This window comes from Salvelinus sp. IW2-2015, linkage group LG18 (genome assembly GCF_002910315.2).
Source record: "Salvelinus sp. IW2-2015 linkage group LG18, ASM291031v2, whole genome shotgun sequence".
In the NCBI taxonomy this organism is placed as follows: domain Eukaryota; kingdom Metazoa; phylum Chordata; class Actinopteri; order Salmoniformes; family Salmonidae; genus Salvelinus; species Salvelinus sp. IW2-2015.
The window spans coordinates 9,781,730-9,808,364 of record NC_036858.1 but is presented as its reverse complement, the minus strand read 5'-3'; the positions used below and the strand labels follow the sequence as shown (position 1 = coordinate 9,808,364).

The window sequence follows — 26,635 nt, the reverse complement described above, 5'->3', positions numbered from 1 at the left end:
CGCCACTATTAGCCATGTTATGACTTAGTTTTTTTCAAAATATTGAGTTATGTTCCAGGCCAGCTGTGATTTACAACCTGATAGCAATATGTTTTGGACAYCCAAGAAATGTATTGGTAAATTATATAAATCTTGCAGTGTACTGCATACATCGATTCTGCCAACAATGCCTTACAGTACATCATGGAATTTTGAGTCAAACATAAACTATTGTTAAAACCAGTTATAAAGTTGGTTTTGTAGCACAAACTAGGAATTTGATATTTTTGACTGATATGATTGTCTGTTTGTACTGTCTGTAGTGTACTGCAAAGTAGTTAAAACACTGTCCGTTCCACCTTAAATGTATTATTCAGTGTTTTCTCTCCCTTTTCCTGTTATTGGTTTGTAAGCCCTAAAAACTAAGTTCATTTTCTCTCCTCAGGCCAACCAACTGTGATCTAATTAAAGTTCCCTATTTACCTCTCAGTCTCCCTCTCTCTCTGTTCCCATTCTCTCCTGTTACTCTTCTCTCTCCTTTACTGCACTTTCAGAGGAAAGTATAGATTTACTGTGTGCTGTACTCTTTCTTTTGAAAGCCTCTCCCTGCGCTCCATCTCGCTTTTCTTCTTGACTACCATAATCGTATTCATCTACTCTCCTTCTCCGCTCTCTTCCTGCTCCCTCTCCTCTCTCCTCTCTCTCTCTCTCTTCTCTCGCTCTCTCGCTCTCTTCCTCTCTCTCTCCCTCTCTCTCTCTCTCTCTCTCTCTCTCTCTCTCTCTCTCTCTCTCTCTCTCTCTCTCTCTCTCTCTCTCTCTCTCTCTCTCTCTCTCTCTCGTTTTCTCTCTCTCTCTCTCTCTCTCTCTCTCTCTCTCTCTCTCTCTCTCTCTCTCTCTCTCTCTCTCTCTCTCTCTCTCTCTCTCTCTCTCTCTCTCTTCTCTCTCCTCTCTCTCTCTTCTCTCTCAAGAACCCTATTATAATAAAACATGCTTTAGTAGGGGTGGGCTGTTTGATAGTCTGTATGGGGTTGACCTTGGCTATAGGGAGACAGCATACGCATGGATATCTGAGTAGGTGCAGGCAAGGCCACAGCACTGATGAGACTAGATATGAGCTAGCGATAGGGGGGCGGACTATGGACGTCCTGCATAGAGTGAAAATGGCACATCGCACATAGACAGAAGAACATTTCTGTATCCAATCTAATCTATTGGACCGTWTTGGAGATTTAACCGATTTTAAATCATTCTTAAACTTCAAGACGTGGTTGCATTGTTTTTCTCAATTTGACTGTAACACAATGAGTCCCTTTAGCTTCTGTCTGTTTTATTGCCGAGGACAAATTGTTCCAACGGCTGCAGGCAGCAGCAGCACAGGGATAGCTCTGTGATAGCTCTGTCAATGGTTTTCCTGTGATAGTCCTTCTGGTGAATGTGTGTCATTACTGTCCTAATCTGCTTTTTACCACAATTTGTCCTCACATTTGTGGTTTAGGGTCGAGGAGACTATATGACAATGCAGTGCACGTGTGCTGCGCTGGATTCAGTGTGTGTGTCTGTCAGCGTGTGTGTGTGTGTGTGTGTATGTCTCGTGTTAGCAGCTCTGAACCAGCACATGCCGTGTGAGGTGATAGGCCAGCTGAGCTCTCATATTTGTTCTTATTAACAGTCCACCATAGTATTACAAGAACCACTGCATCACATTGCGGTACGTTGGACTAGAATGCCTTGAAATGTCCTTGAACTCGCTGTAGAATATGAAATATATATCATGTCCACGGGGGTCTGGTTAGTCCTGCATCCCACCTCTGCACGATAACCTTGATAATAAATCGCTAGATAGACCGCTGTGTTATGGTCAGCTATTAGCGTTATCTATCAGGGTCAGGACATCGCTGTAGGAGACCGCCACTTCTCGAACCTACACCCCTCCCTTTTTTCTCCCATGATGCTGTGCGGCTGGTATGCATTCGTCTCAAGTTCCTCTTATCACGTAGCGTGTTCAAGCTCTAAATAGATTGAGKGAGGCTGTTAATGCCGCGGTTCAACATTTGTAAACATAGTAAATGGTGAAGTTGGCTAGTAAAACTCACACCTGTGCATCAGTCGACATCTTGTAAATCGTTAAGTGTGACACGGAGGCTGGGGTTACGTACACACAGCTTGATTCATGGGTTTGGGCTTTTGACCTCGAAGAGGGAACTGTCGAAACGTCATGCTAACATGACCGTCAAATAAATCAATTATCATTTTTGTCTATAATTTTACAATGAAGAAAATTTATACACAAGCAAATTATTTTCCATGTGAAATATAGATGGAAAATATTCAGCCACTCTTGGAGGAAAACGGAATACATTAAAGACACAATAGGTTTCACTTTCTTATCAAAAAACGACACGACAATCCGGCTTTAAAGCAGTCAACGTGCTTTGAAATAGAACACAGTAAGCTTGGTGAAGCAATGTAGTCCATTGCTCCGTTGAAATCGCAGCATTTCAACTCACACTGTTATGTGGCAATTACGCCGTGTCACTGTTATATTAGCGATTATTGATAACAATCTCGTGCTCGCAATCGTTCCATCCCTCTGTTTGGGATCATAAAGGCGTTGAACGAGGGATTAGGGGAGGAAGAATAGAGCTGAGGAAGGAGCGGTCAAAAAGGTTGAATACGTAGCTTGTGTGTGTGTGTATGTAAATGTGTGTGTGTGTTTCTCAGAAACTCTTGGAAAGCCCTGTCGTCGTGTGGCCAGGAGTCAGGGGTCATGCATGTTAGGCCAACATGTGAGACCTTCTCACATGAAGCGTTTGGAAAGGTTGCATAAACAATGTGGACATTGCAACATACATACTCTCTGGCAAGTCTGTTATGGTCTGAACCCTATGGAAACACGAGGACATGTCATCTCAAATCATGGTAGTTCTACTCCACTCTATTTAGGTACAGGAGGGAGACAGAGAAAAAGGAACGAGAATCCTTGTTGAGTAACATGGTTGGCACTAAAAACAAATTCTTATCCACTGTTGTTGATTGGCAGTCAATGATATTCCGTCTGTTCTATTCTCGCTTCTCTCCCATGACAATAACCGATCCATCTAATGCTAACGGACTGTGTGCGTTAAGCTAAGCTAACGGAATGTATACATTAAGCCAAGCTAACTGAATGTATACATTTAGCCAAGCTAACTGAATGTAAACATGGAGGTCATACTAACCAAACGTATGGAAGTCGCTTACTGTATATGGAGTTCATGCTAACTGATTGTTTACATGGAGTTCATGCTAACTGAATATATCCTATTCTCTCATTGACAGATCTTYTCCGGTCCAGTCCATTCGTCAGTCCCAGGGTCAGCACAGGGGGGTCGCTCCGGAGGCCAGAGCCCGCTCGGACCGGGACCCTGTGATGTCGCACTGACTGACCCCCCTACCTGCGAATGACCAGCGAGCGTTCGAGGGTGGGGCCCGCCTCAGTCTCGCATGATTGGCTGTTGGATGGAATTAAGGTGAATGGAACACATGCCCAAGGAGCAGGACCCTAACCTATCAGAGGGAGAAGAGAAACGGTGAGTCCTGCCCCCCACTTCCTGGTCTCAACCCTACAGGCTATAACCCTGCCGCTAACATCACACAGTGGATAGGCATCACATGGTCTCATGGGTTAGGGGTCTTCTGGGGAAAGTGTAGAATTACTGGGTTTTACCCTTTTGTTTTGAAAGTCTGCTCTCTGCTCCCTCTCTCGCTGTGCTTTTCTCTCTTTTCTCTCATCCATCTCTCTTCCCTCTCTCTCTCTCTTTCTCGCTCTTTCCTCTCTCTCTCTCTTTCTCTCTCTTCCCTCTCTCTCTGTGCTTTTCTCTCTCTTCTCTCTCTCATCTCTCTCTCCTCTCTCTCTCTCTCTCTCTCTCTTTCCTCTCTCTCTCTCTCTCTCTTCCCTCTCTCTCTCTTTCTCTCTCTTCCCTCTCTCCCTCTCTTTCTCGCTCTTTCCTCTCTCTCTCTCTTTCTCTCTCTTCCCTCTCTCCCTCTCTTTCTTGCTCTTTTCTCTCTCTCTCTCTTTCTCTCTCTTCCCTCTTTCCCTCTCTTTCTCGCTCTTTCCTCTCTCTCTCTTTTTCGCTCTTTCCCCTCTCTCTCTCTTTCTCTCTCTTCCCTCGTTCTCTCTTTCTCTCTCTTTCCTCTCTCCCTCTCTTTCTCACTCTTTCCTCTCCCCCTCTCTTTCTCTCTCTTTCCTCTCTCCCTCTCTTTCTCTCTCTTTCCTCTCTCCAGCTCTTTCTCGCTCTTTCCTCTCTCTCTTTCTCTCTCTTTCCTCTCTCCCTCTCTTTCTCGCTCTTTCCTCTCTCCCTCTCTTTATCTCTCTTCCCTCTTTGTCTACTGCCTGCAAGTTGAAACAGCCCCCAAAAAAAGTGATCTCGTTTTCTAAGAAACCTAAAAACTAGTCCTCCAGGTTTCCCGACCCTGAACACGTGTGAGTGTGTAACTTACTAACTGCACTGCTCGGAGCCAGTCCACCAGACACAAACACAGGTCGTTCCCTTGTCATCATTCATTAGAACACAACATCAGTGAAATGGAAGCTCCTCTGTCTCAACCAGTCAGGCTGTGCCAGAGTGGAACGAGGACTTTTATCAAAGAGCAACCTCCTCCTGCTCAAAGAGCAGAACTATCAGTCAGTCTGCTTTGCCTCGGAGCGATTGGAGAGAGAGAGAGGTGAGAGAAGAGAGAGAGGGAGAGACGAGAGGAGAGAAGAGAAGTGAGAGAGGAGAGAGAGAGGGAGAGGATGGGAGAGAGAGAGAGGATGAGAGGAAGAGAGAGAGCAATATGGGGGTTGAGGAAGAGAGAGAGAAAGAGAGAGAGAGCAACCTGGCTAGGGTAGAATGATACCACATTCTGGTAGCATAACCTATAGTTTTATATGGTTGATAGTGGTGGTGTTTGTGTTCTGTTACAGTGGTATGTGTGTCTACATTATTTATGCGTACTGATGTGTGTTTGAGAGCGGTTGGATACAGTACGTGCATCAAAGTCTGTGTTTGCGTGCGTCCGTGAGCTTGTGTGGGTGTTTATTTGCTTGTGCTTGCGCTTGTGTGTGTATGCTACGTTGCGCTTGCGTGTGTTGTGTGCCATGGTTGTGACACGTGGGCCACGGAGAGGGTCTCCGGCTCCCTGGAKTGCTGTGTCAAATTCCCCGGCGCTGAGCCTTTTGGCATATTACCAGGGCGCAAATGAAAGGAAAGCCACAGGAAGCCGGACAAAAATGTTCAGCCGCGATGGACACCTGTCAGTAGATTAGCAGCCCAGGCTTGGTGTGTGTGTGTGGTTGGTGTGTGTGTGTTGTGTGTGGTGTGTGTTGTGTGTGTGTGGTGTGTTGTGTGTTGTGTGTGTGTGTGTGTGTGTGTGTGTGGTGTGTGTGTGTGTGTGTGGTGTGTGTGTGTGTGTAGTGAAGGTTCAGGGCTAAATTAAGCCTGCTGTCACTGTGTTAATTAAAGACGAGGAGGCATTAAAGAGCTTGATCCTGATTGGACTGTTTGCTAATCACATCGGAGTTGATTGAACTGTTTGATACTGTAGAGGATGTGATTAAATCTCCCCTTCACTGTGTTGTCCTTGCGAACCTTTTGAAGTGAAACTGGGGATAGTTGAATACAATGACAGATGTCTGCATTTGTTTCCTTACCTTGAAAGCAGTCTATGAACAAGGAATGACTTAGCCTAGCCACTGTGGATTGCAGTCACTCCTGCCGTTCAGGTAAGGCAACAAATATCTGAATACGCCACTGCTGAACTGTCCCTTTTAACGTCACTGTTCGGGTGAGAATAGATCAAAGTAATGCAGGGCCGATGCAGGAAAGTCTCCCGCTTCTACTCTTGCACTTGCCAGAGGCACGAATAATAACGGAGACGCARGGTAATATCACGTCTTGTGGTTCTGTGGTTGCTGATGTTAGCAGATGGCTTAGCAGCAGCTTCTTTGTGTCCTTAGTGTTCTCAACCTTGCCAAAAAGGCACTGCCAGATCTTATTTGACTTATGTCGGCAATGGTTTGCCCGAGCGCTATTTGGCAACACTGTTGTCAATATTGTTGTTGCAACGAAGTCACTGAAATTGGATTATCAAATCTGTTGTAATTGCTGATAAGATGGCGGAAATGGAAGTGGTGTAGAGAACAGAGACGGGCTGGATTATTCTCTTACAGCTGGTTGTGCTCGTATCCGTGATCAAACGGGCGTGCGCACGCAAACGCTCATCCGCTCTATTCAGATAAGGTTTGCCGTGTGAAACCCGACAGGCTTCACTATCAAATGAGTGATCCGTACAAACAAGCTATTTATTTTCCCTTTCCCGACATTGTACACGTTGTATTTTAGCTCCTTGAATTTCTCCAGCCTCTGTGACTCTAATTCAATTTCCATAGCAAACAATGCKYTTTCTGTCATGCAACTGCGGTSACTGSMCACTGGGCACACGCTGGTTGAACCAACGTGGAGTAGACGATTTTGGCCCAATTTTGCTTTCCCTTCCTCTCYTGACATCAATATTGCTTTTACGACTTCCTTGTGTCACATGGAAGATGAATAGCAGTGGCTGTGATATGCCCAGCTTCATTATGAAACAGTATGAGAAGCAACAATGCCTGTAGTATGCTATTGTCATCTTGTTACGCATTCATTGGACATGTGAGACACTGTTTTGATTTCCTTTTGGCAGGGACCTCGATCACAGCCAGAATTATAATTACTGACCTTAGAAAGAGAGAGAGAGAGAGGTGTGTGCATGGCTCTAATTTCTATCTCTGATTTCACTGGCATTATTTGTAAATAACCTGTCGAGCAAACAAGACTTTACACACCTGAAAGCCGATGCAAATCTGGTTTTAGTATGCGTATTGCACTGGGAACAATAAGCTACTGTGTAGTACTGGYCCTAAATGTAGGGCCCGACGTCCTGCATAGGCTGGTGGGGTATAGATTGAAGTCAGGCTTCTATTAAAGGTACACGACTTGTTTACTTTTAGTATTTCAGTCCCTGAAGACTTGAGTCACGTGATAGGGCTACTTCATAAAGACATATCTGAGTCAGTTTAAAGGGGTCCATCAATGTCATTTCTTTGATATTTCTGCATTCGAGCATTGACGATTTCTGTTTTGCCTCGTAAATGTTGGGTTGTCGACGATTAGCTACGTTTCTAAATCTCTTTAAGTAAGTCGCCCTCATTTCAAGTCATTGCGCTTTCGGCTCTGTTGCTGAAGTACAGAAATAGACCCATGGAACCCGCCTTGTGGTCAGAGCCTACCTGTTAGTTGCCATATCAACCCACCATCAATCATCCCAAAACCCGTTGTCAAACCCTCAGGTGGAGAGGCTGTCCCACGTCCAATCAGAGAGCAGGGGCGGGGCTAGAGGGAGAGAGAGAGGTGGGATTATTTAGAGAAATCTTGGAGGGATTCAGAGAAACGGATCAGCCAGAGAGAGAGAGAGAGAGAGAGAGAGAGAGAGAGAGAGAGAGAGAGAGAGAGAGAGTGTGTGTGTGCTAGCGAGCCAGTCTTTTCAGAGCTAAAACATGGCTGGCAGCAGGTTCAGTGTACAGTAGATGTCTCTCCAATTTGCCAGCTCTGTTTGAGAGGCCAGCAACTCTTCTCGCCATGCATATTCTACACTCACACTGCGTTATAAGGTCAGAAATGTTTTTTTCATTTTTTGGACTGTCACTTTTTGTTTTGCAGGTTAATTGCACTGTGCCTGTGTTGTTGTTTTTGAGGGATGGTACATTGCTACAGTAATGTTGCTTGCTTTGCTTTTTGAGCAGAAAATTGTTTTTTTTATTGCATTTACATTTTTATCTTGGTGTTGGGGAATCAAACCTTAGGGAATCAAACCTTAGGGAATCAAACTTTAGGGAATCAAACCTTAGGGAATCAAACCTTAGGGAATCAAACCTTGGGGAATCAAACTTTGATTTTTCTATCTGATTCACACAACTATGTGCTGGAACTTGCAAGATCACATTGCAGTTAAAATAAAATAAAATATGAATTAGTCCTATTGTGCAGTATGTTTCTGCAAAAGCGCTATGTGCAGTAATTCCCGAGCAGTTTAAAACCTGCTCGGCTGCCAACTCCTTACATAATTGTACCCAAATGAAGTGTTGTTTTCATAAGATAGGGGCTCTTCAAAAAGCTTCCCTTTAGCTCCGCGACGTAACATACGTATATACAAATTCACACACAAAATGTTTCCTCAGCTTCTGGCGTTGGGTATTAGCTAACCTAATGTAGCAGGTCCTGAKGAGAAGGYAAAAAARTGTCGGGGGAGGTTCTCGTCTGCACTGTTGAACCAATCCWGTAAATGTGGAGGAGGAGTTAGGATGGAGTGTRYCCTTYTTAACGTCCGACAGTGGAAGTCACGTCACAGGCTTCATTTCCATTTCCCCTGTTTCCGACCCACAGAGGGTGGATATTAGGCCCGGAACAATACCAGTATCGCGATACTTAGTTTCCCAGCGGAGATGGACCATGGTGGGTCACATGATTCAGGTCTYGCTGGCTGAGAGCATGCTGGGTTGTTAGGGGCTACGGGCTTCCTCGTTGGTCTGTCCGTCCGTAGGCCCGGGATGATACCAGTATCGTGATACTCATTAGTATCGTGCCAAGGAAACGAAACACAAAGTGGATTTAACTTCTTTAGGAAAACCGCACTAATGTTGAAAACAAACATCGCTATGTTGTCATCCAGTCACATGTATTTATTTTCCAAGCTATAGCTCTCAGTATTTTCATTACAGCAGGTTTTTAAAGGACCAAAGAGTTTGTCTGCTTTGTGATTTCATTTTTGCCATGTACCAAGTATCGCAATATTTTTTTCCATCACGGCACTAGTGAGTATTAGCCTACACTGCAACCAAGCAAACTGCAAATGGCTCCTTGAATTGAGTTCCTACAAGGCACTTGCCCCCCCCCCCCCCDCTTGGCCTCCCRCCATTTGAGTGTGAAATAATTGATGTTTTTTGTTGTTGTGGTGAAAAGCATTGCACAGAGTAGGTTTTTCCTTCTATTTCACTCTCTCTCGCCTCAGCAGAAGACTTGAGCTGTGTGTGAAGCTCTGAAGGCATCTTTTTATAACTGGCACAACAGAGAGTTGAGAGGGGGCTGGACACTAGGTTTAGGCTAGCTACTTCTGAGGGCTCCGCTAGGGTGTMGAGCTTATTCATCGCTGTCGGCTTGGCTGTGATGGTGGAGGTTGTGTTTTCATTCAAGTTATTTCTGAATTGATTGCCTGTGAGGGTGATTTAGATATGGAGGCTTGGCAGGCGGCAGTAGTATCCCTTTGTTCCATTTCTCTATAAAACATTTAAGAGTTGACTTTAAGACTTTTAATTCAATACTTTAAAGGGGCTATCTGCAGTTGCTATCCATTTTTGGACGTATAAATGAATGATATGTACCCATTTATTCTTGAATAATATACCTCGTCAGAACCCCAAATATAAGCTTGTTTTAGTCCAATGTTTGTTTAAAAAAAAGGTAAATATAAACCAACACATTGTATAGCCTCAAAACATGGTTAAACTGTCATTTTGATATCATGGATAGTCAGTCCTTGCATCCATGGCTCTGTCTAAGAATTTGAGAGTGGTTACATTTCTCCAGCCCCATCCCTCAGCTATTCACCAAAACAGTGGCGGGGTGTCCACTTTGTTCGTATTTGAACTGGAGATTGCCCCTTTAAGGCTTGATTATGCTCACTGTGGCACCGACGTTACTATAATTGAACACAACTCATCCCAATTAGGAAGCCAGTGAAACAACCACTTATGTCCTTAGGATTCCCTTAGCAACGATGGATCGCTATTTACTGAGAGCAGAGAGGGAGAGATAGTCCAGACAAACGAGTGTCCAAATTCACTTTAGTAAGCTATATCAGGTTTTATAKATTTTTATGGAGTCCCACTCCCCTAGCAAACCTCGAGCTGGCATTAAAGAGCGTCTCATGGTGCAAGAAGCTGAAGTGCTCAGGAGTGTCTGGAGGGCTGCAGAGGGACCCCAGGGAATCATTAGTGTTGACGTCTGATAGATCCTACAGCATTACTTATTAGTGCACTCTCTCCCAGGCTAAGTGTGCTAAGTTCTCCTGTTACAGAGCTGTGCTGTGTTCAGACGGGGCTGGTTGGGTGTGTTGTGTTGTGTGTGTGTGTGTGTGTGTGTGTGTGTGTGTGTGTGTGTGTGGTGTGTGTGTGTGTGTGTGTGTGTGTGTGTGTGTGTGTGTGTGTGTGTGTGTGTGTGTGTGTGTGTGTGTGGTGTTGAGAACGGACACCAATCGGTTCGGACTATATTTTTGGCCGATATAGCCCTTTCCTTAAATAAAGGTTAAATAAATAATTCCTACTCTATTGTCTATCGGCACAGTCAAGGTCCCCTTTATAGCGCGAGCGCTCACTTACTCACTTATTGCTCTGAGCCAATGGCTGCGTCTCTGGCTAGTGCCCCACTAATACTGTACATAATTAAGACACTTGAATAATGCGACACTACATTTTAAAATAGTTAATTTATTTGCTGTTAGGCAAAACAATGTCCATACAGGCTACAACACTTTACAAAGCCAGAAGATACCGGTAACCTGTTAGCTAGCTAGCTAGCTCTATAATAAACAACATTCACAGAAAGCTAACTTTCCCAGCTAGCTTACAGCTGAAGCTAACATGAATTCACAACCCTAGAACTTTATTTGCAAACCATAACGCAAAAATATGCTGATTGACACCAAAAAATGTAAGCTGATTGTAACCAAAAACCTTATAAAAGAAGAGATTTTCTACTTCTATGCAAATGTTGTTGATCAGTAGGATAATGTAAGATTGTTTCCATACACACACAATTTACCCAGTTTATAAATAGAGATTTACCATTCAAATAAATAATTACCATTATGCTGTTATGGTAGGTAAAACAAAGTCAAATTGATTGTACGATTGTATTATTGATTCATTAATGGCCGTGTGGGAAATGTTGACATAACATTTTTCAAATGTAATGATATTGAAAATCGTAGGTGTGTATTTGTGTGTTGCCGACTGTGTGCGTGTGTGCGTTTGCGCATTGGTGTATATGTGCGTGTGGTTGTTGTTCTTGCTTTCCRCTCCCATGTAAATTGAAGTGGAAGGGCAGACATTTTCCCCACCCCAGGCCCTTAACTAGAGCACTGCTAGAGTCCTGAAAGATTCCTGTAGGAGAACTGGCAGGTTGAAACATGCAAAGAAGTGGGGGACGCTCAATCAACGTGAGTCGAGGTGCAACCCAAAAAATGACATCCCCATTGAAGGGCTGAAACGTTAATCTTTTAACCTTGCTTAAATAAAACAAAACATTTTTATGGTGAGCGAGCGSTGCACCTTTTCCGTTTCAAGGATAAAATATGCAGACATGTCCTCCACTCTTGCTGTGTTTTAAATTCCTGTGTCCTCCTTTACACATACACTCTCTAAGCCTCTCTCTCTCCCCTCTCTCTCTCTCTCTCTCTTCTTTTCTCATTCTGCAGGTGGATCGATGGCCCGAAAAGGAAAAGAAAGAGCAGCTCATGTTCGGTGAAGAGCATGTCTGGTAGGTACAGTTACGGTACACTGACAGCCATTTGCAAACAAAAACACGATGTAAACAATGTACTGTAGGTTCGATTTTTCCAGCCTTAGAGTCTTCAACTCTGCAAAAACTCAAACCCGAATTGTGTTCCCAACCTGTCGCCTGGTTTGTACGTTGTGTGCTTGTGTGGGCAACACAGATGTCACAGCTCATAATTCACTGGCACCTTTACATTTTGAGTGTGTATTTATCACCTATGAGGAGAAACAAGGGGGCCTGAGCCACATCTTTCAGCGGTAAACGAGAGCCAGCCGCTCTGCTATCTTTCTTTCTGAAGTAGGCTGCAGTCTCTGATTGACATCTTAAAGTGCCGGGAGTTGAGAGAGAGAGAGCAAGGAAAACAGTTTAGAGGAATCTGTGTCATCTGCCGAGATGCCAGAAAACATCTGCGCTTGTCATCTCCTGAACGCCTACTGGGCAGATAGGGCTGTGACGATACTAGTATTGCGATATTTTTTCCATGAAAAAACAAAAGCAAACACGAAGCATACAGTGCCAATCTTTTTGGTCCTTTAAAAACCTGCTGTATGTCAAATATTGTGTGCTATAGCTTGGAAAATAAATGTTTCCAACATTAGGGCTGTTTTCCTAAAGGAGTGAAATCCGCTTCTTGTTTTGTTTCCTTGCCACGATACTAATGAGTATCGCGATACTGGTATCATCCAATGAGGAAGCCCGTAGCCTCCAACAACCCATTTTGCTCTCAGCTAGCTAGACCTGAATCATGTGACCCACCATGGTCTATCTCCGCTGGGAAACTATGTCTGAGCCGGGCTTTGAGGGGTGGTGGGGCATAGTGCAGGTTCTTATTACCTAAGTGCTATTGGCACATGGCATGGCACCCTCAACCTTTTTCAATAGGGTTTTATCATCTGAAGAACCCACGAAGYAAACGTGTAAAAATATATTTTTAAAGGATTTAGAGAAGTGGTTTGTCGCCAAAACAGTATGMCAGTAAATACAGTATGTCATTTTGCCTGAATTTGATTTTGAAAGACTTTATTTCATCTAAATGTATCAAAATAAAGTGAAGTATTTTTCTATGAAGAGAGCATTGACTCTTCCATTTTGCATTCATTGAAAATAGATTTAAATGTCACTTTTCTTTTCTAAACAGAAATGAAGGGATACGGACAGACTGGGTCAGAGAATACAGGTCAGTTACATACATCCTTTTGGGTCGGAGCATTTCAACAGATGGGACTGTACTTCAATTGAGCTWTTGGAGCAATAGCAGAGGGTGTGGGCTTCAGCAGCACAATTGATTTTGGCTCTGGTTCCTAACAGAACCCCCCCAGACTGGCTTGTGAGACTGGGCATCCCTACCCTGTCCTGTACTGCCTTGTCCCTGTCCAATGTCCACTCCTCTGCCTCTGGGAGAGCCAGACTGACACTTGTAAGACTGTACTCTGTGTGGTCCGGACACACACATATAAACACCTTTTTACTTTCTCTAGGGAGAGCCGGGACTAAAGTAACACGGGGCGAAAGTAACACACCCATTTTCTCAGATAACACAGACGCTAGAATGACTTAGTGAAGTCAGCACAGTCCTAATGTGGAGGACGACCCCCCCCCCCTGCAAAAAGACAGCCCAATCCAATCATGTTTCGCAGAGTTATCAACAAAAAGTGGTTTTGAGCGATGTAAGTAAAAAATAACAGACCCGGAAGTGTTTTTTGGTTGTACAGTTGTGTTTAGTTGTTTTTAGGCTCCAAACATATTTTTCTTAACCCATCTAGTGACTAAATGACAGCATAGGTTTCAAGTATCATGCTAGTTGGGGTGGCAGGTAGCCTAGTGGTTAGAGCGTTGAGCCAGTAACCGAAAGGTTGCTAGATCAAATCGTCGAGGTAAAAATCTGGTAAAAATAGGTACAAATCTGGTAAAAATAGGTACAAATCTGGTAAAAAATAGGTAAAACTCTGTCGTTCTGCCCCTGGACAAGGCAGTTAACCGACTATTCCTAGGCTGTCATTGTAAATAAGAATTTGTTCTTAACTGACTTGCCTAGTTAAACAAAGGTTACATAAATAAAATAGTTGGTCTTGGGTGTTAGCCTGGGAGAAGTTATAGGAGAGATGGGTGAGAAAAAACCGCTCACTATTGTCATTGGTTCAAGTATTCATGACATTACCCTGAAGAAGGCACAGTGATGCCCGAAACGTTGGTGATTAACCCAGTAAATTGCTGGGAGTTTATATATGGAGTGTGTGACTCTTTATTTTGATAGTTTATAGTTTATTCACCGTTAGTCAGCACCTCCACACAAAATCGTTTTTCCGGGTGTGCGCCAGCTCATGTTTTTTATGAGACAAAAGTAAAACAATGTAAACTGATGACCTGGGATAAAATAAAATAAACGTTTAGGCACGTGCCATTGTCTCTTCTAGTTCATCTTGTTTTTATAATATCAATATGAATGTTATATAAAAAAATTATGGAAATGATATATGACATTAGAATTATGCCTTAATCAATTGACTTGATAGATCATCTTCTCACARYAGCTTTTATCGACAGGTTAGTGGTTAGATTCTGGGGGCCAATTACCTTCTGTCAAGCTATGGAAATGTGAGGCGCATGATGAGTTTGCCGTTTGTYAAGAGAATAAAGACGTCTATTCTATCAAGACACGAGGAGAGCGCATGACAAGGACAGCTGGAGCGTGCCTGATTGGAAGGGCTAAGCATGAATAGTAATTGAAAATTGTGAAAAACATCTCCTACTTACATTAAAATGAGATGGGAAAAGTATGGTTCATTTAGCTATTATGTCATCCAGTTTAGTCCGACTTTAATATTGTAAGGCAAAATATTATGGTTGCGTAACATTGCGATGTTCTAACCTGTAGCATTAGTTATTCAAATCGACAAAAACATGAAATTAGGTCTGATAGAATATTTGTTGAAAGTGACGAGCATTACAAGGCAGAAACATGGAGATAGGAGAGATATTGTGCACTCCTCGCCAGCTGTTACTTCCATCCCAAGGCAGTTTTACTCCCGCCCCGCCGGCAGGTACAAAAGTAATGTTGCGGGAGTTCTGTTCTCGGTCTATTTAATTTCAACTCACTGACCCTAGACATGAAATGACAGTTGCTAATGGCAGAGGACATATAATAGGGTCTCTCTAGCTCTATCGATCTCTGGGAGAAAAAAATWAAAGTGTTACTTTCGTCCCACACACACACACACACTCCTCCACCATGCAGCAATGCAGAGAGAGGAACCCACACAGACAGACAGACAGCACTTCTTGGCTCCCTAAACTGCGTCCAAGGATCTTCCATTGGCAGTGTATGTGTTTGTGTAACGCGTAACCTTCTCCTCCCCCAGTCTCACAGCTATATATTTTATTAAATGGCGTGTCTATGCGCTCCCTCACTAAATCTCAATGTTCTGTATGGAAAAAGTACAGATTGTTATTTTTCCCAAGGTGGCTGGTGAAGACTAGAAGAGCGCTGGGCTGAATAAGGGAGGAGAAAGAGAGAGGAAGGAGATAGAGGCTGGGTAGTGAATGTTTTTTTTGGGGGTGGGGTTTTACTCAGCAGCGAGGCAGACTTTATTGCTTTGGAGTGGCTCTCACAGTGAAGGGTACTTGTTGGAGCCTCTCTGCCCAAGTACAATTGCTCAAACGAGGAGATGTATTTACGGACCGACTCCTCCATTACAGGCCAGGAAAAGACAGACAATACAGAATAGGATAACCTCTCTCTCAGGCGAACACACACATGCACACGCACGCACGCACGCACGCACGCACACACACACACACACACACACATTGTCACACAGTCATCTCCTCTAGTGGTTTGTTTCCTGACTCTCATGTGATGGGGTCCGTAGGCCAAGGTCTTAGGATAAGATCATTACTTTTTCTTTGACTGTCTTCTATTGTATCTGTTTGGACCAGGCTTGGGGTCAATTCCATTTCAAAGCCAGTCATTTCAGAGAGTTAACCAAATTCCAATTCCATATTTTCCTAATTGAAAAGAAGTGGAATTGTAATTTCAGTGTACTTCCTGAACTATCTGGAATTGAAATGGAATTGACGCGAACCTGGTTTGTACTTTATATATTYGGAGACATCTATTACACATATCTTGAAACCTGTGATGTTTACAGCATCAGTACTACGTGGCAATAGAGTGAACTTCAGGACKTGACGTCATACTCTCTCCTTCTCCAKRTCTCTCTGTGTGTTGCAGGGTACATCCCCAGCTACCTGGAAAAGGATGAACCGTGTGTGGTGTGTGGAGACAAGGCCACTGGCTACCATTACCGCTGCATCACCTGTGAGGGCTGCAAGGTGAGACACACAGGGCATGCGCTCCCTATAGGCKACAACTTTTGGATGGAGCCTGCACCTTTTCTTTTTACTTCAAGCACTGGGTCACTTGTGGAGAAGGTTGGGACAAGGTCAGGAGAAACTAAATACAAAGCTCAGGTGTGGGAAGAGTTCATCACAACATTAACCACAAATTAACAAGGGTATTCACCTTAATTTGCATAAAATTCGGGCAAGTAAGGATACTCTACTTTTGTACTGTACACACAATCACTAACGCGCTACTTCATCACGTTCTACCTCACTCACGCTCTACCCCACTTACGCGCTACCTCACTTACGCGCTACCTCACTCACTCACACGCTACCTCACTCATGCTTTACCCCACTCGCGCTCTACCACTCATGCTCTACCCCACTCGCTTCGCTACCTCACTCACGTGCTACCTCACTCACTCTACCTCTACCGCCTACCTCACTCCTCTCACGCTACCTCACTCCACGCGATACCTCACACGCACTCACTCACGTGCCACCTCACTCATTCGCACCTCATCACTCGCTACCTCCACTCACTCGCCACCTCCACTCACTCGCCACCTCACTCATTCGCCACCTCACTCATTCGCCACTCCACTCACCGCTACCTCACTCACTCGCCACCTCACTCCTCGCCACCTCCACTCACTCGCTACCTCACTCACTCGCTACCTCACTCACTCGCTACCTCACTCTCCCACTCGCTACCTCACTTTCGCTGTACCTCACTCACACTCTACCTCCATTCACACGCTACCTCATTCACTCGCCAACTCACTCACTCCACTACGTCACTCACTCGCTACCTTACTCACGTGCTACCTCACTCACGCTCTACCTCTCTCACTCGCTACCTCACTCTCTCTCACGCGCTACCTCACTCACGCGCTACCTCACACGCTACCTCACTCACGTGCCACCTCACTCATTCGCCATCTCACTCACTCGCTACCTCACTCACTCGCCATCTCACTCACTCGCCACCTCACTCACTCGCCACCTCACTCATTCGCCACCTCACTCATTCACCACCTCACCTCACTACGCTACCTCACTCCACCCGCTACCTCACTCTCTCACTCGCTACCTCACTTTCGCTGTACCTCACTCACACTCTACCTCCATTCACACGCTACCTCATTCACTCGCCCAACTCACTCACTCACTACGTCACTCACTCGCTACCTTACTCACTCTGTACCTCACTCACTCGCTAACTCCCTTTGACAGGCAAATTGAAGTAAGTGCCTTAGTGACAGACACACACATACACCGTGTGACAGCTTCCACAATATTGACAGTATGTCATCTCTATGTCAGTTCTGTCATCTGTTTTCCTCACTGTAGTCCAAGTGACACCTGACACTGACACCCTCCCTCTGCTTTCCAACTTCAGATCCTACTCACCCTCTGTCTCCTTCTCTTTCTCTCTTTCTCTCTTCTCCCACTCTGTCTATCTGTCTCTCTCTCTCTCAATTTTCAATTCAATTCAAAGGGCTTTATTGGCATAGGAAACATATGTTTACATTGCCAAAGCAAGTGAAATGGCTAATAAACAAAAGTGAAATAAAAAGTTAACAGTTAACATTACACTCACAAAAGTTCCAAAGGATTAGAGACATTTCAAATATCATATTATGGATATATACAGTGTTGTAACGATGTGCAAATAGTTAAAGTACAGAAGGGGAAATAAATAAACATAAATATGGCTATTTATTTACAATTATGTTTTTTCTTCACTGGTTGCCCGTTTCTTGTGGCAATAGGGGAAATATGTGTCTCTAATATGGTAATACATTTGGCAAGAGGTTAGGAAGTGCAGCTCAGTTTCCACGTAATTTTGTAGGCAGTATGCACATAGCCTTTCTTCTCTTGAGAGCCAGGTCTGCCAATGGCGGGATCTCTCAATAGCAAGGCTATGCTCACTGAGTCTGTACATATTTAAAGTTTTCCTTAATTTTGGGTCAGTCACAGTGGTCAGGTATTCTGCCACTGTGTACTCTCTGTTTAGGGCCAAATAGCATTCTAGTTTGCTCAATTTTTTTGTTAATTCTTTCCAATGTTTCAAGTGATTTATCTTTTTGTTTTCTCAAGATTTGGTTAGGTCTAATTGTGTTGCTGTCCTGTGTGTGTTTTTTTTAACCAGTTTTAACCGCACACTTGTTGTTTGTGTTTATGGATTTTATAATGTCGTATGTTTTTCTCCCAACACCTAATAGCCTATTTGAATTTGCGGTCAGTATATTTTAACATTTCATTTAGGATACCATCAACACCACAGGCCTTTTTGGGTTGAAGGGTTTGTATTTTGTCCTGTAGTTCATTCAATGTAATTGGAGAACCCAGTGGCTTCTGGTAGTCTTTAATAGTGATTTTAAAATTTGTGTTTGATCATGTATATGTTTTTGCTGTTTGTTCTTTGTTATAGAGCCAAAAAGATTGGAGAAGTGGTTTATCCATACAACTCCGTTTTGGATAGATAATGTGTTGTTTGTTTGGTGTTTTCCAATTTTCCCAGAAGTGGTTATATTCTATGGATTCTTCYATTACATTGAGCTGATTTCTGACGTGCTGTAACTTCTTTTTCCGTAGTGTATTTCTGTATTGTTTTAGTGATTCACCATAGTGAAGGCGTAAGCTCAGGTCTTCTGGGTCTCTTATGTTTTTGGTTGGATAGGTTTCTCAATTTCTTTCTTAGGTTTTTGCATTCTTCATCAAACCATTTGTCATTGTTGTTAATTTTCTTAGGTTGTCTGCTTGAAATGTTTTGATTTGATAAGGAAGCTGAGAGGTCAAATAAACTGTTTAGGTTTTCTACTGCCAAGTTTACACCTTCACTATTGCAGTGAAATGTTTTGTCCAGGAAGTTGTCTAGGAGGGATTGTTGTTGCCCCAAAAAAATGTGTAGGTTTTTACACTACTTTCCTTCCATCTGTAGCATTTCTTAATCTCCGTCCACATCCGGCGCCGACAGAGATGGCCGCCTCGCTTCACGTTCTCAGGAAACTATGCAGTATTTTGTTTTTTTATGTATTATTTCTTACGTTGTTACCCCAGGAAAAGTTTTATTACATACAGCCGGGAGGAACTATTGGATATAAGAGCAACGTCAACTTACCAACATTACGACCAGGAATACGACTTTCCCGAAGCGGATCCTCTGTTTGGTCCACCACCCAGGACAATGGATCGGATCCCAGCCGGCGACGCAAAACAACGGCGCCYCAGGAGGGGCAGAAGAAGCGGTCTTCTGGTCAGGCTCCGTAGACGGGCACATCACGCACCGCTCCCGAGTTTACTACTCGCCAACGTCCAGTCTCTTGACAACAAGGTAGACGAAATCCGAGCAAGGGTTGCCTTCCAGAGAGACATCAGAGATTGTAGCTTTCTTTGTTTCACGGAAACGTGGCTCACTCGAGACCCGCTATTGGAGTCGGTACAGCCACCCGGTTTCTTCACACATCGCGCTGACAGAAACAAACATCTCTCTGGTAAGAAGAAGGGCGGGGGGGTATGCCTTATGATTAACGAGAAGTGGTGTGATCATAACAACATACAGGAACTCAAGTCCTTTTGCTCACCTGACCTAGAATTCCTTACAATCAAATGTCAACCGCATTATCTACCAAGAGAATTCTCTTCGATTATAATCACAGCCGTATATATCCCCCCCAAGCAGACACATCGATGGCACTGAATGAACTTCATTGGACTCTATGTAAACTGGAAACCACATATCCTGAGGCTGCATTTATTGTAGCTGGGGATTTTAACAAGGCTAATCTGAAAACAAGACTCCCTAAATTTGATRAGCATATCGAATGCGTGACCCGGGCGGAAAAAATCCTGGACCATTGTTACTCTAACTTCCGCAACGCATACATAGCCCTGCCCTTAATCAGGGCAAGGCGACCGGAAACATGACCGAATACAAACAGTGTAGCTATTCTCTCCGCAAGGCAATCAAACAAGCTAAGCGTCAGTATAGAGACAATGTAGAGTCACAATTCTACAGTCAATCACGGACTACAAAAAGAAAACCAGCCCCGTCGCGGAKCACGATGTCCTGCTCACAGACAAACTAAACAACTTCTTTGCTCGCTTTGAGGACAATACAGTGCCAACAAGACGGCCCTCTACCAAAACCTGCGGGCTCTCCTTCACCGCAGCCAATGTGAGTAAAGCATTTAAACGTGTTAACCCTCGCAAGGCTGCCGGCCCAGACGGCATCCCTAGCTGCGTCCTCAGAGCATGCGCAGACCAGCTGGCTGGTGTGTTTACGGACATATTCAAACAATCCTTATCCCAGTCTGCTGTTCCCACATGCTTCAAGAGGGTCACCATTGTTCCAGTTCCCAAGAAAGCTAAGGTAACTGAACTAAATGACTATCGCCCCGTAGCACTCACCTCCGTCATCATGAAGTGCTTTGAAAGACTAGTCAAGGATCATATCACCTCCACCCTACCTGACACCCTAGACCCACTCCAATTTGCTTACCGCCCCAATAGGTCCACAGACGACGCAATCGCAATCACACTGCACACTGCCCTAACCCATCTGGACAAGAGGAATACCTATGTAAGAATGCTGTTCATCGACTACAGCTCAGCATTTAACACCATAGTACCCTCCAAACTCGTCATTAAGCTCGAGACCCTGAGTCTCGACCTCGCCTTGTGCAACTGGGTCCTGGACTTCCTGACGGGCTGCCCCCAGGTTGTGAGGGTAGGAAACAACATCTCCACCCCGCTGATCCTCAACACTGGGGCCCCACAAGGGTGCGTTCTTAGCCCTCTCCTGTACTCCCTGTTCACCAATGACTGCGTGGCCAAGCACGCCTCCAACTCAATCATCAAGTTTGCAGACGAGACTACAGTGGTAGGCTTGATTACCAACAACAACGAGACGGCCTACAGGGAGGAGTTGAGGTCCCTCGGAGTGTGGTGTRYYGWYWYWYYRRWRWCWCRRYACGTCAACAAAACAAAGAAGATGATCGTGGACTTCAGGAAACAGCAGAGGGAGCACCCCCCTATCCACATCGACGGGACAGTAGTGCAGAAGGTGGAAAGTTTTAAGTTCCTTGGCGTACAATTCACGGATGAACTGAAATGGTCCACCCACACAGACAGCGTGGTGAAGAAGGCGCAACAGCGTAGAAATGAAATGACTGGGGCATATTTGGGAGGGATTGCTGTCACCTCCAGGTAGGTGTTTGTCCCCCTGTGTGCTAAGAGTGTCAGGTTCTTGTCCAGTTCTGGCATTTAGGTCACCACAGACTAGTACATGTCCCAGGGCCTGGAAATGGTTGATCTCCCCCTCTAGGATGGAGAAGCTGTCATTGTTAAAGTATGGGGATTCTATTGGGGCAATATAGGGAAAAGGGGATACCCTAGTCAGTTGTACAACTGAATGCCTTCAARTGAAATGTGTCTTCCGCATTTAACCCAACCCCTCTGAATCAGAGAGGTGCAGGGGGCTGCTTTAATTAACATCCACTTCTTTGGCACCCAGGGAACAGTGGGTTAACTGCCTTGCTCCAGCAACCTTTCGGGTTACTGGCCCGACGCTCTAACCACGAGGCTACCTGCCGGGTAGCACACGAGGACATTTTTCTCTGTTGAGATAATTTCCTTATTCATTTCTAGCCAGATGTAAAATGTTCCTGTTTTTACTAATTTAATAGAGCGGGTTAGGTCTGCTCTATACCAAATTAGCATACCCCCTGAGTCTCTTCCCTGTTTCACACCTAGTAGTTTGGTGGATGGGACTACCAGCGCTCTGTAACCTTGAGGGCAACCAGTGGGTCCATCTCTATACCATGTTTCTTGTAGGATGACAATGTCTGTATTTCCAATTTATTTGATGAAGTCTGGGTTCCTGCTCTTTAGGCCAAAGGCAGATGACCTCAGACCTTGTATATTCCAGGATGTCGGTCTGCTTCTCTCTCTCCTGCATCATTGTCTTTTTGCCTCGTGTGAACTCCCACCGTCCCTGTCAAATCCTCCCCCTTACACACACACACACACACACACACACACACACACACACACACACACACACACACACACACACACACACACACACACACACACACACCCACAAAAACACGCGCATGCACACGCAGCCACACACACACACCCTCTGGCTCCATAACAGCTCAAGCAAATAACAACGAAGATTGTATTTTTGTTAGATGTTTTTTATCAAGCTGAGAAAGTTGAGAATTCAAAGATGCTCTCTTCATCACTTTATTTCCTGTATGACAGGTGGCACAGAACAGTGTTATGCTGAACTATCTCTTTCTCTCTCCTCCCTTCCCTCTATCTTTCTTCCTTCTTCCCTTTCTGTCTCTCTGTTTTGTCTTCACCCTCTCTCTCCCTCACCCCCCCCTCTCTCTTCATCTCGTCCCTCTCGCTCTCCCAGGGTTTCTTTCGGCGGACAATTCAGAAGAATCTCCACCCCGCCTACTCCTGTAAGTACGATGGCTGCTGCATCATCGACAAGATCACCCGCAACCAGTGCCAGCTGTGCCGCTTCAAGAAGTGCATCGCAGTGGGCATGGCCATGGACCGTGAGTGTCTCTCACACACTCACTCACACACACACACACACACATATTACACAATTACACACATTTTACAAGTCATGTGGATGCTTGGACTCGTGACTCCTTGATGTAACTGAAATCATTTTATTTCTCCCTCTTTTTTTCCTTTCCCTCTTTTTCTCTCTCTCAGTTGTCCTGGACGACTCCAAGCGGGTGGCCAAGCGGCGTCTCATCGAGGAGAACCGGGAGAAGAGGAAGAAGGAGGAGATGGTGAAGACCCTGCAGAACCGGCCGGAGCCCACCGGCTCGGAGTGGGAGCTGATCCGCATGCTGACCGAGGCCCACCGCCACACCAACGCACAGGGCTCCCACTGGAAACAGAAACGCAAGTTCCTGGTAAGAGGATGAGCACCGTTTGCCTCGCCCCAATAGGGCTGATAATTTTGCCAGCTTCTGGTTGACTGGCTGGCTAAATGGCTGGTTATATAAGTGTTTGTTTGGTTCTCTGTTTTGCTGACTGGCTGGCTGGCTGTTTTAGACTCCTTTGTGATAAATTGGGCTTTACGCTAAATAGCGCCGTTAGCATTAACGTTGAGTGCCATCCATCATCTCGACTGCCGATCAGTTACTACTGTTACTACTACAGTATGTCCCCTAGTTCCCATGTTGTCCGGGCTAGTCCTGTCAGGATACCCTGTGGCAGTACTGGTAGGCCTACTGATCTCCATATGTTTTCCATGGGCCAGGTGGCTCTGGGCGCACAGCGGCAGGAAGTGTCAGCCAGGGATTAGGCCTAGCGGGTGCTGGGTTATCAGCTGGCTTCTTCACTCACAGCATGGCTGACACTAAGCCCTGGAAATAAGCAGGGGGGTTTATTAGTAACGTGCCCCAGTAACGGGTGATCTACCTGGGAGGAAAAGGGCGGGGGTCCCCGAGGCTCACTGTGTATGGCAGGTGTCGTGGTCGGTGTTGCTAGGCAACTGTGTTCAGGAAGTGGCGGGGTGTGAGGGGGAGGAAATGGGACGTTTGGTGTCAACACACATACACCGATAAAGCTACCTCTTCACACACATGTACACACACACTTAAAGATATATTATCTTTCTATGTGTTCTTTTTCACACACACATACGATACAATATCCCTCTCGTACGCCCACATGTGCATGCACGCACATACACATACACACCAGTGTAAGGCCCCAGTTCTCCCATAAAGGCTCTAGATAGAGAGAATCACCCATACCACAGACAATTCACCCGCGAAGCCACAGTCAATTTGCTTGTTTAAACAGCCCTAACCATTACGAGGTGTGTCCAAGCACTGCKAACCCAAAACCAAACATTGGATTTGAGCAAGCTGCAGGTTATACCAGCCAATATATAAAATAACGCCTTTAAACTGGTGCATGGAGAAACTTGAACTCTTCTATAAATACCTGAACACATATAACATTTAAAACATGTCTAATCCATAAACCTAGAGTTTCTAGACTAGGGACCTTATAGACACTGTAGGTTTGAGATAGCATGTTACAAGGGTGTAGCAATGGTTTTACTGTGGAGAACTAAGTACTAACGGTTCAATGTGAAGAGAGGGAGTGAGTGACAGAAGGAGAGACAGAGAGAGTGAGACGTGTGTGTGAAATGTGTGTGTATGTGCTTGCGTGTTGGCCACAGCAGTGACATAATGTGTCTCTCTCTGGCACTGTGGTCGGTCTGCTTTTGCTGTGTGTGTGTATGTGTGTGTGTGTGTGTGTGTGTATTCAAAGCTCAGCAAAAGTGATGACACAATGACATCACACCATAACAGAAATGTCCTATCAACTTATATACACCCCAAAATAGCCTACAACACGGCCCATCAGAATATGCACAGCGATACAAATCACATGTGGCTCTGGGCATAGCAGCGCTAATTTAATGGGACTGAAATGCCGGGCATTAGAAGAATGCTGAGAGCATTCCTGAACCACACCTACTACCAAGATAACACATGTCTAGCCTGAAGTCATATGATTAACCTAACAGATGATTATAGTACTTCACCTCTACCACTGTAATAAAAACAGGTCCGGTACGGAGTACCAGAAAATAAATAGTAGGGGTACGCCGTACTGGTAAAACATGTGGARATATCACAATAATTAAAACAAAGACTCTATTTGTCATWAAAAATTAGCAAATAGACTTGAAAACTTGTGGAATACGCTCCAAACTGTGGTGTGACTGAGACGCGAGCGTACAGCAGTGTATGCATACATTTTGATGTTTTGTAAGTGATGTCTCTTTGCATTTATCAAATGGCATACAAATGGGAACAGGAGTTGAGAAATATGATTTATTTCTTTCCGCATCTTGAGAGAATAAAAGTTGACATTCAAGACTAAATGAAATACTATCAGAAACATGTTGGATCGTTTTCACAGCTTTTAATTTCCTTAAAACTGATGTCATTTGGAAATCTCCCTGGTCCCTAAATGTCKTCACTCAGAYATTATAGAGAAAATTGAACCAATCTCAACGAGATTGTTGATGATTCATTGATCATTCTGTCGATTTATGACATTATTCTGGCGAGCAAGGGCTTATTTAGAGTCCTAGACGAGCATTAAGTAATGACAGAAGAGAAGCTGCATATATCTAATTATAGACAAGTTGGCTAACAAATAGCCTTCCAAATGTCAGAAATTATAAGCAGAAAAATACGTACATGAGGCTTAAAAACAGTTTTTTCCCTCACCCCCCGTCGTTTATCTGTTCTTGAGTAACGTGAGCAAGTAGTCTACATAAGCCTTTTGAAGTAATTGTATAACAATCAGATGAAAACATGACTGGTTGTGTTTATGCCACATTAAAAGGTAGGCTAATACATTTGAAAAGTTAAACGACACATCTTTACTATTAGGCCGTTGGAGATCCTAATAAAATAATATGGATTCTATAATGGAATTCTATGATGAGACCCARCATTTTTTTAAGCTCGTGCAAACATATGAGGTCCACATACTGGGAAGAAATAAAATCTACTTTCACCCCTGAATAACACTATTAGCTACAGTATCTAATACATAACACTATTAGAACTAACAGTTTTATAACAAGCTAGTTTAGTCCTTAAAGGGAAATTTCACCYCTGCTCTATTTCACTATATATGTCCATTAATATGTTAACTTATCCTATGTGTCATAAAAATATAAAAAATCCTCACTGTTACACTAGGGTGACCAGACGTCCCAGTTTCCCGGGGACAGTCCCCGTTTTTGGTGGCCTGTCCCTGGCTGGAGCTGTCCCCGTTTTTAACTGTGCGTTAAAAACAGAACAAAGTGAAATATTTTACTTGGCAAGAAAGACCAGGCAYCAGAGCCTACCGGTTGACGTCTCAATCGCGTTGTGCTTGTTTTGTCCAGCAGAGGGGGCTGCTAGCTATAGCAGCTTCATTCACTCTTCTTCTACTAACTACTTSCTCGCGATAGTTTTAGAGAAAACTGCTGTGGAAAACTCGGCCAGAAGCTAGCAAGTGTCAAGTGAATCCACAACATCACCAGAAACGTATTTTCAAGCCAGGTAAGTTACCATCGTTTGAGATACTAGCTAGTGATGTTATGTCACAATTTATTATATAGATAGATGATCTGCTCTATAAGGTTTTAAATAGGTTATCCTAGCTAACGTTAGCTATGTAGACTAAGTTAGCTAGCTAAGTTAGCTAGCTACTGTTATGATAGCTAGGTTAAAAAACGTTCACATGTAAACATGCAGTGGACGGGCTATTTTGAAAATATGATTATATTAAATMAATGCACAATTAATTCGGAMAATATTTTTGTAGATTACAATTTTAATGGTTTGMCATTTATAATAAGTAGTGTGAAAATATATTTAGAAATGTTCATGGATAACATTAGTAGTGGAGAGAAAGGAGAGGAGGAAGAAGAGTGAAGGAGACAGAGGAGGAATTTATTATTCCAAACAATGTTTTCGAGATCAAATACAAAAATGAGGCAAGCAATGGGAATCTGTTAACCAAAGTATTTTATCTAATAGTATGCTGTTTATTAATACAGATTGGAGAGAAAGGAGAAGGAAAAATTAAGGGAGTAAAAAGAGTGAAGCAAGGAGAGTGTAGAAGAGTGAGGTGGAAAG

General features: G+C 44.1%; 1 protein-coding gene across 3 annotated transcripts in view; it reads left to right on the top strand.

Moving 5' to 3' along the window:
* The window catches only part of LOC111977797 (thyroid hormone receptor alpha), a 215,548-nt gene that overhangs the window by 175,122 nt on the left and 13,791 nt on the right, over window positions 1-26,635 (top strand). For 2 of the 3 annotated variants that reach the window (XM_024007471.2, XM_024007469.2), the window contains 6 exons: window positions 3,298-3,548; window positions 11,509-11,570; window positions 12,727-12,765; window positions 15,820-15,920; window positions 22,366-22,513; window positions 22,680-22,885. In XM_024007471.2, coding sequence (XP_023863239.1) covers window positions 3,493-3,548; window positions 11,509-11,570; window positions 12,727-12,765; window positions 15,820-15,920; window positions 22,366-22,513; window positions 22,680-22,885 — 612 coding nt within the window. In that variant the 5' untranslated portion in view covers window positions 3,298-3,492. Of the gene's footprint in view, window positions 1-3,297; window positions 3,549-7,484; window positions 7,649-11,508; window positions 11,571-12,726; window positions 12,766-15,819; window positions 15,921-22,365; window positions 22,514-22,679; window positions 22,886-26,635 lie in introns of those variants that run through there. The other variant, XM_024007472.2, reaches the window with a different exon arrangement.